The sequence below is a fragment of the Equus asinus genome, chromosome 4, assembly GCF_041296235.1.
Source record: "Equus asinus isolate D_3611 breed Donkey chromosome 4, EquAss-T2T_v2, whole genome shotgun sequence".
Lineage (NCBI taxonomy): Eukaryota > Metazoa > Chordata > Mammalia > Perissodactyla > Equidae > Equus > Equus asinus.
In genome coordinates, this window is record NC_091793.1 from 110,876,692 (window position 1) to 110,892,491 (window position 15,800).

At 37.5% G+C, this 15,800-nt stretch overlaps 1 protein-coding gene across 8 annotated transcripts in view; it reads left to right on the top strand.

Annotated features, from left to right (window-relative positions):
* Positions 1 to 11,292: 11,292 nt before the first annotated feature.
* Positions 11,293 to 15,800, top strand: part of DYNC1I2 (dynein cytoplasmic 1 intermediate chain 2) — a 51,443-nt gene continuing 46,935 nt past the window's right edge. For 2 of the 8 annotated variants that reach the window (XM_070508097.1, XM_070508098.1), the window contains exons 1-3: positions 11,293 to 11,491; positions 12,811 to 12,927; positions 15,447 to 15,564. In XM_070508097.1, the coding sequence (XP_070364198.1) occupies positions 12,820 to 12,927; positions 15,447 to 15,564 (226 nt within the window). In that variant the 5' untranslated portion in view covers positions 11,293 to 11,491; positions 12,811 to 12,819. Of the gene's footprint in view, positions 11,492 to 11,537; positions 11,740 to 12,810; positions 12,928 to 15,446; positions 15,565 to 15,800 lie in introns of those variants that run through there. The other 6 variants (XM_014846588.3, XM_070508096.1, XM_014846591.3 and 3 more) reach the window with 3 other exon arrangements.

The following is a 15,800-nucleotide window of genomic DNA, read 5'->3' on the forward strand; positions in this document are numbered from 1 at the left end:
GTGAATTTTCCTCTAGTTTTTTTCTCTGCATAATGGTTTACAAGTAGTTGAAATCATACTTTACATACAAACTTGTATTCTTATTTTTTTTCACTTGCCATTATAACAAAGGGGTTTTCTCACATCATCAAACTCTTCAGAAAGATTCTTTTTAGCCGTGGTAAACTTTTCCACCTATTGCCTGTACCACAACTCACTCCAGTTATCCTCCATAGTTGGAGATCCAGATTGTTTCTAACTGTTCGCAATTATAAAAAAAGTCATGAAAATCTTTGTAAATATCTTTTTTAAGTTATTTTTTTAGGACGGACTTTCAGGTATTGAGCAAAGTATTTAACAATGCGAACATTTTTCAAGCACTGAAAATTAGTTTCCTAAAGATGGCAACAATGTGCACATTTACTGAGAGCATCTAAAAGTGTCTACCTGTCTACCTAGCGAGGCCTAGAAATTTTAAACAGTTTCTAACTTGATAGTTACAAAATTATATTTCCTTGTTTAAATTTGCATATTTTCACTTCTGGAGACTGAACATTTTCACACATATTAACATTAATAATTTGCAATTACTCTATTATAAACTGTCTTTTTCTTTGCCTTTTTATTTCCTAGTATACTAGTAATTTTTCTATGATTTCTATGAGTTTTCTGAATGTCAGAAAATAATTTATAAGTAGTATATTCATTAATTTCTTTTTTTTTTTTTTTGAGGCAGATTGGCCCTGAGCTAACATCTGTGCCCATCTTCCTCTACTTTATATGTGGGTCACCTGCCACAGCATGGCTTGACAAGTGATGCATAGGTCTGCACCCAGGATCCGGGCCTGTGAACCCCGGGCCAGCCAAGAGGAATGTGCAAACTTACCCGCTGCACCGCCAGGCTGGCCCCAGTATATTCATTGATTTTAATCCAAATGTTTTGCTAAAGAGCTGCTTGAAAACAATATATTGTACATCACTCCTAATTTTCCTTGTTTACTTTGTTATAATGTGAAAAGCAAGATTACAGTTTGTGATGTCTGAACTATAGAATTGTAACTCTGTAAGGTCCCAAGTAATAAGTACCACCATAATTACATTATAATTCATCTAAAATTCAATGACTATTTCTTGAGTGCCCACCATGGACACTGTTCTCAGGACTGGGAATGCAATGGCGCCAAGCAAGATGGGGGCCTGCATCCCTACAATTTACTATCTTTACTCAGATATCTTGATAGTCTAGAATACACCTGAGAACAGCCAAATCAATGGCACAAATACTGCTCTTTTGAAATGTGCAGTTATTCAAAGAAAAGCTTTTAGTCAGTAAATTAAAATGATGAGGGGGCTGTTAGTGAGAGAGTTACGGACGGCATCCAGTGACAACTAGTATGGTAAACTCTCTGGCCTCAAAGTTCTGGAAGCTGATAGTTGGGACCATCTAACCACCTGCTCCTTCATTCCTGTTTCAGCCTCTGAGGTTAGTTTGGCTCCATGGCCAGGGAAATGTAAGGACTATGGGATCCACAGCTCTGAAGCTCTGCCTCAAGTCACCCTTGATGCTGATCTACTTCTCATCTTGTAACTTCTAGCAACTGATTCTTTTTAGGCCATGTCTGACTAAGTCCCTGCCTGTCATCCCAATTCTAGGAACATATCCCCCGTCTTATGTCTCCACCTCTGGCTTCCCTCACCACTACCTAATTTCCCCCCCTAAACTATTCATTCTCTAAAACTGGGGCTATCTTGGTTGAACCTTAGCACTGTTAGTCCCTGTGGCTGGATTCTCATTTGCTGCTGCCACACCTCTCTCAGGAAGACCATCTGCCTGGATTTGATGCTAGCTAGCGTCACACTTGCTGCCGCCTGCCCACTTAGCACCACAGATGTCTTTCTGTTGCCTCCAGAAAATATTTATGAGATGGAATTAACAGTGATAGATGTGGGAGATTTGAAATCCGAAAAGGATGATTTTGCAGGACTGTGGCGTAGACGACTGAAGGAACGGTGGTTTCTTTCAAGAGGCTGGGAACAGGGGAGGAGTCGTCTTGCTGGGAAAGATGACAGGCCAGTTTTGGACATGTTGAATTTGAGGTGCCTGCAGGATCCCCAGGAGATATCCAGTGGAGAATTGGATGTATGGCTTGGGAGCTCAAGAGATAGCATTACATTGTGTAAATATTTCTCGGGCTATTTGTCAAGATTTCTGTGTTCACATATAGCTGTAAAGATCACTGAGCAAAGTTCTTTCCCTGTTATGCAAATGTGTACATGTTGTTAATCAACATGTATAATTATAAACTCATTTCCATGTTAATGTATAAAGTCTTAACCACCCTGAAATTTGCCTAAAGTCAGTAAGGTCAAATGTTTAATTAAAAGAGAAATATTACAAGTCAATGCTTCTGACCTAAAAATTAATCAATCTGGGTCTGATTTGGGCTTCACACAGGGTTTGTGGTTGTTTAACTACATTTCACCTGCTAGTTAGTAATTGTTTTCTACCACTACATTTGAAAGACAACATATTGAATACCCAAGATAACTTTAAAAAATAATACAAGATTTGATTCTACTACAAGAAACTAAATCAATTGGGGGAGAAAGACTATCCCCCTACCACACTTGGGGGGGTACATACTCCTTTAATGGGGCATTCATAATTCCCATTACAGTTAATGGGAGTTGCGTGTGTGTATCAAGAGGCGCACAGCCTCACTGTCTCTATCAGAAAATGACTCCTTTTGTGTTGATCTCCTAGCTGTGTTTTCATTCTACCTTTTAAAACCATTACACCTAACAGAGTTTCGAGTGCATTATAGGCAACTTTAAGAAGCCGTCATTATTCCCTCTCTCTTAACCACATAATAGGGGGTAGAAAAGTGAGAGCGCAGTATATACACCACGCTGAGGAGAAGGAACTTGCCTTGAATTTTTGAACCCTCAGCCTATTTTCTGTAATGCTCAGTGGTGAATCACTCTTAAGTGCTCCATCATTCACTAGGATATGTGCTTCCTGCCAAAGGTTACCAGATTACAAAAGTATCCTCAGCTCAGAAAGGACTCATAATTCACCATCACCTTATTTTGACACTAAGAGAGAAAATATGTGCATCAAGACAAGTAGAGGAAATAGTGAAAAAAAAAAAAACCCTATATTAAGTTAACAATGCAGCAAACACTCCAAAAGGAAAAATACAGACTAGAACAATAATAAGGATAATAGAAAAGTAATGCTGTTAAATTATGAGAGATTTTTATGGTCAGCTCACGAACACTCCCCTGAGTGAAGATAGTTTTTTAAAGAGCTTCCCCCAGGCATGAGAGGAAATGGGAAAGTTAAGATAGTTCCCAAAGTTGGAAGGAAAGAGTGAGTTGTGACATTGTTTCTAAAAGACAAGGTCAAATACACTTCCTGAAAGTGAACTGGAAGTATTTAGAAAATATTAAAAACACAAGTGACTTGGAAGGAGCCGTTAATATGCAAAAGAGGAGCAATCTCAAGGTCACAGAGGCAGGGTGGTGGAAACCTCATGGACTTAGACAACCAAAGTCAAATCTTAGAGGACCTCTGATTAATATGTCAAAAAAATAAGAGAGAGACAATATTTATAAAAAGGTCCTGGGAAATATGCTCTTTCCCTGGTGAAAATGTCACAGGAATGTTATCTTAAATTTCAGTCCATTTCATTTTAACAAAGTTATAACCAAACAATTGGCATTTACAGAAGAGTTCTAAAAGTAATAACCAGAAAGTTTTATGCATTGCTAATGCAGCTGCAACTTTCTTTTTTACAACGTAATTTCATCGTAAACTTTGTATGATGAGGGTGCATATCACGAGGTTGTCAACAAACTACCGTATAGAATGCCATAGCTGACTACTTGGAAAAGATCTACTGGAGTCCCTTGACTATTTTGAGATGCCCGAATCCCTGGGTAACAACACATTTCTAACTCTTTCAAATTCCTTCCTCTTCTGATTTGGGTGTTACATCTTTCTGGAGGTTTCTATGTTTGCTTATTTGTTTAAGTGCCAAGGTTTAATGTGCTATATTTTTCTTAACTTCTTTAATGAATGTAACATATATACAGTAAAGAAGACTCTTCTTAAGGGTAGAATTTTTTACAGATCATATAAATCCATTAAACTCATACAATTTTACAATGTACAATTAACAATGACTTTTTTAGCTATAAATTATATATATAATTATATATATATTATATAAATTTGTTAACCTCCACCCAGATCAAGATATGGAACATTACCAGCACCCCACAAACCTCCCCAGCTCCCTTTCCAGTCAATACCCCCAATACCTCAATAGCTACTATTGTGACGTATATCATTAGATTAGTTTTGCCTGCTTTAAAATTTCATACAAATGAAATCCTGCAGTATAGTCAATAAGTTACTTTTATAAAACTTTTTATAAGTTGGCATATTGAGTTCAAGAGTAATTCTAGATATGAATGTGTTCAACAAATGCATTTTTTAATCTATTTCCACCCTCTCTCTCTCTCTTTTTTTGGTGAGGAAGAGTCACCCTGAGCTAACGTCCACTGCCAATCTTCCTCCATTTGTATGCAGGATGCTTCCACAGCGTGGCTAATGAGTAGAGTAGGTCTGCGCCAGGGATCCAAACCCGGGAACCTGGGCTGCCGAAGCGGAGCCCATGGAACTTTAACCACTCAGCCACTGGGCCTTCCCTATTTCTCTCCTCTCTTACAAACTATTCTGAGAAGCTTTAAAATGTAAATATTCCCAACCCTTTCCCCAAACAAAACAACTCCTTCAGTATTAATGCTTACTATAACTCCTCCTCAGCCCTGCCAACTGAATAAGTAGGAATAACATAGTAGTTTGAACTAAGTAATATCTGGAGTATTGACCTTTTCTCAGCCATTACAGTCTTTCTAATCAATGCTGATAATGGGTTTTTTAAAAGTGTTAAAAATGAAACAAAACAAAAACATGTTTTGTTGTTGTTGTTGTTGCTACACATTCACATATTTTTTAAAAAATTCAAATGGGCCACAGGAAAAGGTCTTACTTTTACCCTCAATCCCAAGACATCTAACCCTCTTCCCTAGAGACATTCATTATTACTCGCTTCTTGTGTATCCTTGCAAAAACAGTACACACATGGATATGTTTCTTCTTTTTTACACAAATGGAATCATTCTATGCAAATTATTCTGAGCTTTACTTTTTTCAATTATAAATTATATTGAAGTTCATTTGCTATCAGCACATAGAGGATTTCCATGCTAATTTTAATGGTTCATGGTACTGCATTCTATGAATGTACCTTTATTTACTTAATTAGGTTTTAGGATTTCAAAAACAGGTATGCATCCCTGTTTGGCCAGTGATTCTTTAATCACAATGAGATAGAAATTTTAGGACACTAAGAGACAGAAATTAGTTAAAGGATTTCACATATCCTTTCTTCTCTATTAAGTGGATGGAAATTCCAAACAATATCTAGACATTTCCCACAGCACTTTCAGCTCCCTGCTTGAAAGCAGGAGACTTTGGTCCCTGGAACCTAGAGATGATATAGTTCCCTGGGTGAGTAGGGTCAAATAACAGCAGAGGGGTTACCGAAGATCTTAGAGAGACCAGACACCACAGAATAATGTTGGCTACCCTTCCAATGAAAGGAGGTATTCTGACCTTTTAAAAAAGCAGTAGTTTTAAGACTGAAAGTTTTCCCCCTAAGATCAGGAACAAGGCAAGGGTGCTCTCTTTCATCACTTTTATTCACCATTGTACCAGAAGTTCTAGCCAGAGAAATTAAGCAGGAAGAAGAATAAAAGTCATCTAAATTGGAAGGGAAAAGTAAAACTGTCTCTACTTGCAAGTGACATAATCTTACACATAGAAAAATCCCAAAGAATCTACAAAAAAGCTATGAGGAAATAAACGAATCCAAAAAAGTTGCAGGATACAAGTTTAGCATGTGAAACTCAGTTGTATTTTTACACAGCAATGAACATCCAAAAAGGAAATTAAGAAACCAATTACATTTACAACAGTATCAAAAAGAATTAAATACTTAGGTAAAATTTAACCAAGGAGGGCAAGACTTGTACACTGAAAACCAAAAATATATTGCTGAAAGAAATCAAAGAAGGACTAAATACACGGGAAGATATTCCACGTTCACAGATTGGAAGACTTAAATGTTAAGGTAGCGATACTCCCCAAAGCGATCTACAGATTCCGTACAGTCTCTACCAAAATCCCACTGACTTTCTGTTTTGCAGAAATAGAAATATCCATCCTAAAATTCATATGGATTTTCAAGGGACTCCTAGTAGCCAAAACAATCTTGAAAAAGAGGAACAAAGTTGGAGGTCTCACACTTTTAGATTTCAAATTTACTGTAAAGCCACAGTAATCAAAACACTTCCATCACTCCAGAAAGTTCCCTTATTGCCCCCTTGGCAGTTAGTTACTCTCTTCATTTCAGCCCCAACCACTGATTTGTTTTTTGTCATTGTAGTGCCGCCTTGTCTAGGATTTCATAGAAATACAATCATATGCGATCACACAGTATGTAGTCATTTATATCTGGCTTCTTTCACTTAGCATGATGTTTTCAAGATTCTTTCATGCTGTTGAATACACGAATAGCTCATTCTTCTCTGTTCCTGAGTAGCATTCCATTATACGGATATATTACAATTTTATACATTCATTAGTTAATGGACATTTGGGTTATTTCCAGGGTTAGTTTTTTGTTGTTGTTTTGCTATTTTTTTTTCTTTTTTACAGTTTCATTCTGCTGTGTCAAGTTCTGAATTTCTTTTCATTTATCCCATTTGCAACTAATTGGAACTCATGAATCTGTGGATTGGTGTTTTCACCGTTTGCGGAAAATTGTCTTTTCAGATATTGCCTCTGCTCTATTCTCTCTCTTTCATTTCTAGAACTTCATTAGATGCTCATTAGACCTTTCCTTCCTATCCTCTACATTTCTAAATCTTTCTTACATATTATCTTTTTGTATCTATGTATTGCATTCTGGATAATTTCTTTAGTATTATCTTCCAATACACAAATTTTCTCTTCTCAACCTGCCCCTAACATTTCTAGGACCCTGATAAAGAGTACAAGTGAAAGGCCACATACTATACAGACATATTTAAAAATTAGAAATCAGAGGCTGGCCCCATGGCCCAGTGGTTAAGTTTGCACACTCCACTTCAGCGACCCAAGGTTTCACCGGTTTGGATCCTGGGCGCAGATATGGCACCACTCATCAGGCCAGGCTGAGGTGATGTCCCACATAGCATAACCAGAGGGACCTACAACTGGAATATACAACTGTGTACTGGGGGGCTTTATTATATTTATTATATTATAGAGCTCTGCCCTATAATATAGGAGCACAGGGAGAGCTGACTTCTAACTGACAGCCTCAAACCCCTCTCCTTCTATCCTTAGCTCTGTACTACACTGCAGGGGACATCGAGTGCACACATTTAGATACCCAACCTACAAATCCAAATTCCATCTAGAGTCCCATGAGAATCATTTCTTGGCGACACTCTGAGGGCAAAGTCCACCCACAGGAGGAAAGCCATGAAGAAGAAGTTTACCTAAAGAACTGGAAACAGGCTTGGGACCATTTGAGCTGGGAACTTCAGGGTCCCTTGTGCCAGGAGTATGATCCAGAAGGGAGCAGATAGACTCCATGTGACTGGCCATATCCTTAGCCATGCAGACTCCTTGTGGCTGGGTCAAGGCCAGAGCAGACTCCAAAGTGCAGGGCCCAAGACTGGGTCTAAGGGCAGTACTCTCTCTCTAGCTATGTTAAACCCATCTATTGAGTTTTTAAATTTCAGTTATTATATTATTAATTTCTAGAAGTTCTAGTCAGTTCCTTTAAAAATCTGTTTTAGACATATTTTTAGTTCCTTCTTTTATTTTTTTCAACATGTTAACCATATTTATTTTATATTCTGTGTCTGATAATCCCAGTTCCTTTAAAAATCTGTTTTAGACATATTTTTAGTTCCTTCTTTTATTTTTTTCAACATGTTAACCATATTTATTTTATATTCTGTGTCTGATAATCCCAATATCTGAAGTCTCTGTGGGTCTTATACTTCTATCTGTTGTTTTGGTGGACTGGCTCTTGCTTTTGGTGCCTGTTTTATTTGTGTGTTTTGTGATTTTTGAGCTCACATTTCTTGAAATTTATCTATGTGAAATTCCTCAAAGCCTGCAATAAGGATGGGCTCCTACAAAAAAGATTCAGATGGGCTTCTCCCAGGCACCTGAGTACATGACAAGTTTGGGACAATTTTGAACCAAATTTCCATCCAGGTACTGAAATCTCAGACTGAAAATCCACGTGATGGCCCATTTGTAATTGCACATTCTCAGAGGAGATTTGCCTCTTCATTAGCATCCCACTCAGTACCAAAGTTGTTAGGCACTTTTCAAGGAGTGGAGGTGGATTTCTTACGTCAAGGATGTACTGGGATGTTTTCATTTAAAATCCCAGTCTAGAGTAGGCCTTGGGCTTTTTCTCTTGTGATGTGACCCCTACAAGGCTGTGAACATTTAGCAAGTTAGGCAAATGCCCTCTAGGTTCCCACTTTCTTTTGTCCTAAGTATTCCTTACTTTCTTGCCAGCTCAGCGAAGCAAGAAGGAAGGTGTTTTTTCCTGCATCTTTAGTTTTCAGTGGGAAGGTCAGTTGGGGTACCTAGTCTGCTTTATTGCTGTGAAAGTCTTACACAATCTTAACATTTCTCCAATCTATCTATTTTGCTTAATTCTGACTGCTACCATCGACTCATGCACATGTAATTTCTGGCTCCATCCAAAAGCCTTCCAATTGCATTCCCTGCTTCCAGTTTCTACCCTGTCTTTTCTCTCTATCTCCCATCCTTCCAACCAAGCTGTATCAATAAGGGTCTCAGCAGGAAACAAAATTCACCCATATAGCTCAAATGAAGATACTTTAATGAAAGGACCAGTTACAAAAGGGCTAGCAGAGGTAGGGGAGCAAATAAAAAGTTGATGAGGCTATCTACAGAGGAGATGCTAAAGAGACAAAGGGAGAAAATAAAGTTTCTAGAGCCCAGGGAATGGTAAAACCATGGAGGGGGAGCCACCTGGCAGGAGCTGTAGAGATGGAGGGATGAAGCTCCTGCTGGAGATGCAACATCAAAAGAGTGAAGGAATGGGGAAGAGATGCCCAATTTCACTTTCTACCTGCCTTGTAATAACCTTGCCTAAGCCTCTTTTGGGTCAAACCCAACCATTAGGCAGTCCTCAAAGAAGCTGAAGCCAATCCCCAGAGGCTCAGAGCTTGGCAGAGAGGGGCAGGAAATGAATCTGAGGGCCAAAGAGAAAATACCAACACATCAGCCTTTCTTCAGACCATGTTGAAATGTCAACTGTCTAATATGTTAGCTAACCTTATTATACCATCCTTCTACTTAAAATCTGTCAGTGGATTTACATCATCTTCGGGACTGAATCTAAATTATGATACATGATTTCATCTCTGCTTATGGCCTCATTCTCCAGTTCCTGTCATAGCCTCCAGCCATTCTCAATTATTTCCAGATTCTCCAGTTGTCTATGCTCTCACATGTCTGTACACTGGCCATATTCTTTCCTTTTCCTAAGGCAATTTTCTGCACCTCCTTTGCTTGGTTAACTTCTATTCAATCTTCTAGAATCAAAGACTTAGCTCTGGAATCATTTCCCCCCTGAAAGTTTTCTTTTCTAGAGTGTTCCATCACTTCCCTACTTAATCCCATCATAATATTTAGTTGAACTGAGTGTCCTGACTGACTTCCCGGCTTGAGAACAGAGATAATACATTTTAGCTCCTACTTACAGCACCCAGCACCATTCCTGACACATAGCAGGCAATCAATAACAATTTTTCAAATTAATAAATAGAAACAATTAGGAAAGAAGAAGGAAGGCAAAAAGGTAGTCTAGTTATAAAGCTCTGAATTTTAGGTTATAGGAAAAGTCTTAGAATTTGAAGGATTTTTCTTTCTCAAATTTATTTACGAGATATTTATCTTGTATATAGGCAGAGCAAGATAAGGAAAAGACTAGACACAGGTCCAAGGACTTAGAATTGAATCCTAAGGGTTAACCCTAGTCTTGGGCACTGTCCTTCTAGAATATAAGAAAGACATTGCTTTGATGTTAGCTTAATTCTTGCCAAATAATGCTTTAACTTATTTAAATAAAAATTTGTAAAAGTGTGTATCCACCTATAAATTTATCGTAAATTCATATTCCAATAATTTTTGCTTTCTTTGTATGTTAAAAAATCTAACAATTGTGGAAACCATTCTTGCTTGGTTTATATTTCAATAGTATAAAATGCTTTCTTTTCAAAAATTCTTTGAGAGAAAACCAAAAAGCTATCTACTACATTGCAACAAAATACTGGAGAATTATTTGCTATGCTGATTGACATATTCTTATTTATTTATTTATTGTAACAGTAATTATTTTATTTATAGGCTCAAATGAATATTCCATGTGTACATGATGAAATTTAAGAGATATAGGAATCAGAAGTTTTTATCATTAATTTTCATAACTGTAACACTCCAGCTAAGTTTACAACCACAAATTCTAGTAAAAAGTGAGTAAAGATTGGGGGCTGGCCCCGTGGCCAAGCGGTCGCGCTCCGCTGCAGGCGGCCCAGTGTTTCGTTGGTTGGAATCCTGGGCGCGGACATGACACTGCTCGTCGAATCACGCTGAGGCAGCGTCCCACATGCCACAACTAGAAGAACCCACAACAAAGAATATACAACTATGTACCGGGGGGCTTTGGGGAGAAAAAGGAAAAAATAAAATCTTTAAAAAAAAAAAGTGAGTAAAGATTTACAAATGTTTTTCTAATTAAAGACGATTTCTCAGATTTTTTGACAGAATGGTGTTACACTACATTTTCAAAATTTAGATTTTGTATTTTAGATTTTGCCTAAGATGGCCCATGAAACCTCTATAACACAATTTTTTCTAAAACTGACATATAGTCTAAAAAATACTCTTCATCAAATGTGCAGTGTAACACACAGGTTCACCACTGGAAAATAATTCTTAAAATTCGGCCAGTGTAATAACACATACAACATGGTGAGTACTGAACAACGGACGAGAATACATTAAACAGAAGGGCTGAAATCTTCTGGTTGGAATCTTGAAGGAAGAGGGCCTCAAAGTGGGAAACCGTAATACTAGGATACACTACATGTCCCAGCATACCTTGCGAGTACAATTGACCACGACTCCCAGAATGCCTTGGTCTCCGCACGAAGGTTTCCTCGGAGCTGGGGCTTGTAGTTCTCCGTGGTCGTGTCAGTCTCTACGGCGAGGGCGGTGGTTGCTTATCCAGCCCGAGATATTAGGCGTAGTCTTCCAGTGTGGGGCAAAGCAGAAACACTTCGGGCTTCGGGTCTGGTTGGAGTTTTTGTCTCATCTCTTGGCTTCTGCTTTACACAGGTAAGTCACGGGGGGGGGCTATAATTTCCCGCCCCAGGGCCCCATCCTTTCTTTCTGGGAGCGAACTCGTTCTGGTGAAGCTATTTGTCCCTAAGCTGTCGCCGTAGCAGCCGCCGCCCATCCCTCTTTGTGTGCTTCGGGAAGCCGCGGCACTAGTGGCGGCGACTGTTGGTGTTGGGGGCGAAGGAGAGGGACGTTACCGGCAAGTTGCGGGCGGGCGGACTCTTCTCCATCCCGTCACCTGACAGGTGCGTTGACTCTTTCTGCTCTGTCTCATGTCGGGACTCAAAGGACACCTTGGCAGTTTCTGCTGACTGCGCCGCCCTTCCCGGCTCGGGGAAGGAGTGGCGGGGAGAGCCGGGTGCAGTGGCTCTGGAAGGCCGGGGAGACGAGTCCACTCCCTTCCCTTCTTGACCCTCGGGAGGGGGCCCGAGGACCCTCGAGGCTTGTTCGGCGCCCGCTGGCCCCGGCTCCTGGGCGCCCTATCCTAGACCGCGCCCTCTTGGCCGTGACCCCAGAGGAGAAGGGACTCCTTTTCGCCTTGCTCCATTTCATAAATAAGAGTCGTTACTGCTTGTGTAGACAGTGTTTTCCCCTCACCGCGTGTATGCTGGGAAGTGCCCCAGCGCGGAGGTTGTAGCACAGAATTCCAGAGACTTTCCCTTCCATGGAGTTTTAAGAGACCATGTCAGTCAGGGAGCCTCCGGCCTCAGTGAGGATGAGCGGGCCGGGCAGCTGTGTGTAGTTCAGCCGGTCAGACTTTGTTGTTGGACTTTGACCCAAAATATGCTTAAACTTAGTATATTTGACAGTTAATGCTGGTGATTTTTGTGTTTTGCTTGTCCTTAATATAACGTAAATTAATGTAAATTACTGTTACATGGCAGTTTTCGAATTTACAAGAATTTTCTGCCTGACCGCATGTTGTTTCTATCAAATTTCTGGGAATGAATGCAAAACTCTGGGAATAGATTAGATCTGTGTTATTTAGCTTAAGAGCTTCTTAGTGCCAAACGGTGTCCTCTGTTTTAAGAGCCAGAGATATTGTGTTAAATTTAGGCATGTGAACATTAGAGAGTTTACTGTGTGCTAGCTACTGTGCTCAATTCTGAATATTTATTTCTTATATACCTTTGTTTATAATGTTTTTCAAGTCTTAGTAATATATATGCTTCCATTATTTTAAAGTAGTTTATATCTTTAGATGGCATTGAACTACATGGTCTCTTGAGACAATTCTCTTCTTGAAGACTAATTTTTTTAAAGAGTGCTGCTTTACCAGTATAATAATAATTATAAATGATTATATGCTTCTTCAGATCACAAACATGTCGGACAAAAGTGAATTAAAGGCAGAGTTGGAACGTAAGAAGCAGCGGTTGGCCCAAATCAGAGAGGAAAAGAAGAGAAAAGAAGAAGAAAGGAAGAAAAAGGAGGTACGTTTGATTTTTTCAAATAAACTTGATATAAAACAATTGGAAGTTATTTCAAGTACTTATACTTCTATGTAGTACTTTTAGAATACTTAAAAATCCAGCAGTTGTGACTGCAAATATAGCACTATAGGTGAATCTTACTGTAAAGAAACCAGGTATGTGAAAATGACAAAGCTAATAACTAAAATAAGATTTTTTTAATACTGAATAAAAATATCTCATATAGGTTGTGTTTCCAGGATTTGATTTATAAAAGTTCAGTTTACATATTTAGTCTTCTAGGAATATGTTTATTATATAAAGTAGGGAACATCTGCCTTGTAATAGCTCATAAAACATGGCATATAGATCATAAATTAGTTTGGATTTTTCACTTATTTATCTGAATATTTTACTAGTCTGAACTGAACAATAATTTGTCAGAATAGATAATGGCAAAGAGATATATATAATAGATTATCTAATTGATTAGAGGATTTGTTTTTATCTCCTTTATCATGAGTCAGTCATTGAAATATTTTTACTGCGTTTGGTACTACCATAAAGGTGGACAAGATACTTATGTCTTCTGATTTTTGGCATCACCATTTCATCATGTATGGCAAATATGCATTGACCTGAGCTGGAGATATTTTACTTGCTCCTGTCCTTATGAAAACTCTGTAGACAGATTTGTATTCTTTTACCACAGATACGTTTTAAATGGTCAGTGTAAGATAGTTTTGTCTTAAGCATGACATTAGTAACAAGTTTTTCTATGTGGTAACTTAAACAATAGCCAAGACTTCTAGAAATCTCTTAGAGAAAAAAAAATCACTAGCAAAAAAAGTTGAAGGTACAATTTATATGCAACATTACTATGATGCTGTAAAAGACTGTAATTGAAGGATTTTCTAGTTTATTCTGAACATTTCTGTGATACATTATTACAAGAGGGTTAGAGCTTTAAGTTTGCTCTTTGATTAAAAGCTAACTGATAGAGTCAAGGGTCAGACTGGCAGAGCCATTTTAAAGCCAAAGTAGTATCCATAGCCCTAAATCTTTCAGTGCTGAGAGCAAATTTGATTTTGTTTTCTGAAGATGGCCATAAGTGGCCTCTAAGGGATATCTCTTACATCTAGTAATATCTAGTTTACAGTTTATAAAACATTGTAAGAGTAGTTTAATAGTACTAATGAGTCTACTAATATATTGTTATATATAGGTAAAGTGTGAACTTGATAATATAGCCTGTTTGGCTATTTTGATAAAATTTTCTGATGATTTCTTTAAGTTAAAATGGTATCATAGAATATTATGACTGACAAAATTCACTGCAGACAATTTTACGAGTAATAGTTGTCTAGTCGAAATAGGCATTTGAGGTGTGTATATAAAACTTTTCCCTTCAAGGCTTAAATTTCTCTTGAGAAGTTTGGGAGAGTATTGAGGCTAAGCTAGTTTAACTGGAAGATTTTTGCTAAAACTATAAATGGCTGAAATAAAAACTGACAGAAATTTCGATAACAAAAAATATTTTGTGCTACACCAAAGTGAATTTTAATTTTCCAAACCCAACCATGTTTTTATTATCATAAAAAAGACCTATAATTTAAAAAATAAAAATGAAAACCTTTCTCCAGATGAATTTTTGACAAACATCCTCTACATAAAGTTGCATAAATACAATGAAGACTTCATGTAGAAGTTTGAGGTACTTAAATTTTTTCAACAAATCAAATTGTCCATTTACTTAAACTTTGTTACCTCTTAACTAATTCCACCTTATTTTTTTCATAGTGTTGTGATATTTATATCTAAGCCTTTGTGCCACTGAGGGAGATGTCCACAATTCCTGACTGTGGATAGTAATTTCATGCTGTAGATAATTAGAAGTTGACGCTACTTTCTGAATTTATCTGTTAGGAAAATTTTTGTGGAAATTCCTTGATTACATATAAAAATGGATCAATTTAATACATATCATTTGGAGATTACTTAGTAGAACTCTATTGAGAATGATTTTCATTTGATGAGTATAATGTGTATTCAAAACTAAGTCCATCCCCCAAAATATATAGTGTTAGCAAATTATTTAAAATACGTTTATTTTGCTCCATTGAAAATTATATTAGCTGTGGGTTTGTCATATATGGCCTTTATTATGCTGAGGTATTTTCCTTCTATACCCAATTTATTCAGAGTTTTTATCATAAATGGATGCTGTATCTTGTCAAATGCTTTCTCTGCATCTATTGAGATGATCATATGATTTTTATTCTTCATTTTGTTGATGTGGTGTATCACATTGATTGATTTGCGGATGTTGAACCATCCCTGGAATAAACCCCACTTGATCATGGTGTATGATCTTTTTAATGTATTGTTGTATTTGATTTGCTTGTATTTTGTTGAGGATTTTTGCATCGATGTTCATCAGTAATATTCACCTGTAATTTTCTTTTTTAAAATAGATTTATTTTGCAATTAGAAATGTTCATACCATATATAAACTTAAGTTTTTAACTTAAAAAATTTAGACTGATCAGAAGAAGGAAGCAGTCGCTCCTGTGCAAGAAGAATCAGATCTTGAAAAAAAAAGAAGAGAAGCTGAAGCATTGCTTCAAAGCATGGGGCTAACTCCAGAATCCCCCATTGGTAAGGATAAGAATATATCCATTGATAAGAGATAGGTGTATATTCTTTGCAGCTCAGATGTACCTGAGATGAGTGAGTTGACTTAATATACTTTGTATATTTTTCTTATTTGTGTCTCTTAAAAGTCATTAATCTTATAATTTATTTGGAATTATCTTGTTTCAGATGTGCTAAGACATGGTTATTTTGTTCAAAAGAGCTGCAAGATTAATTATATTTATTAACATATACTAAAC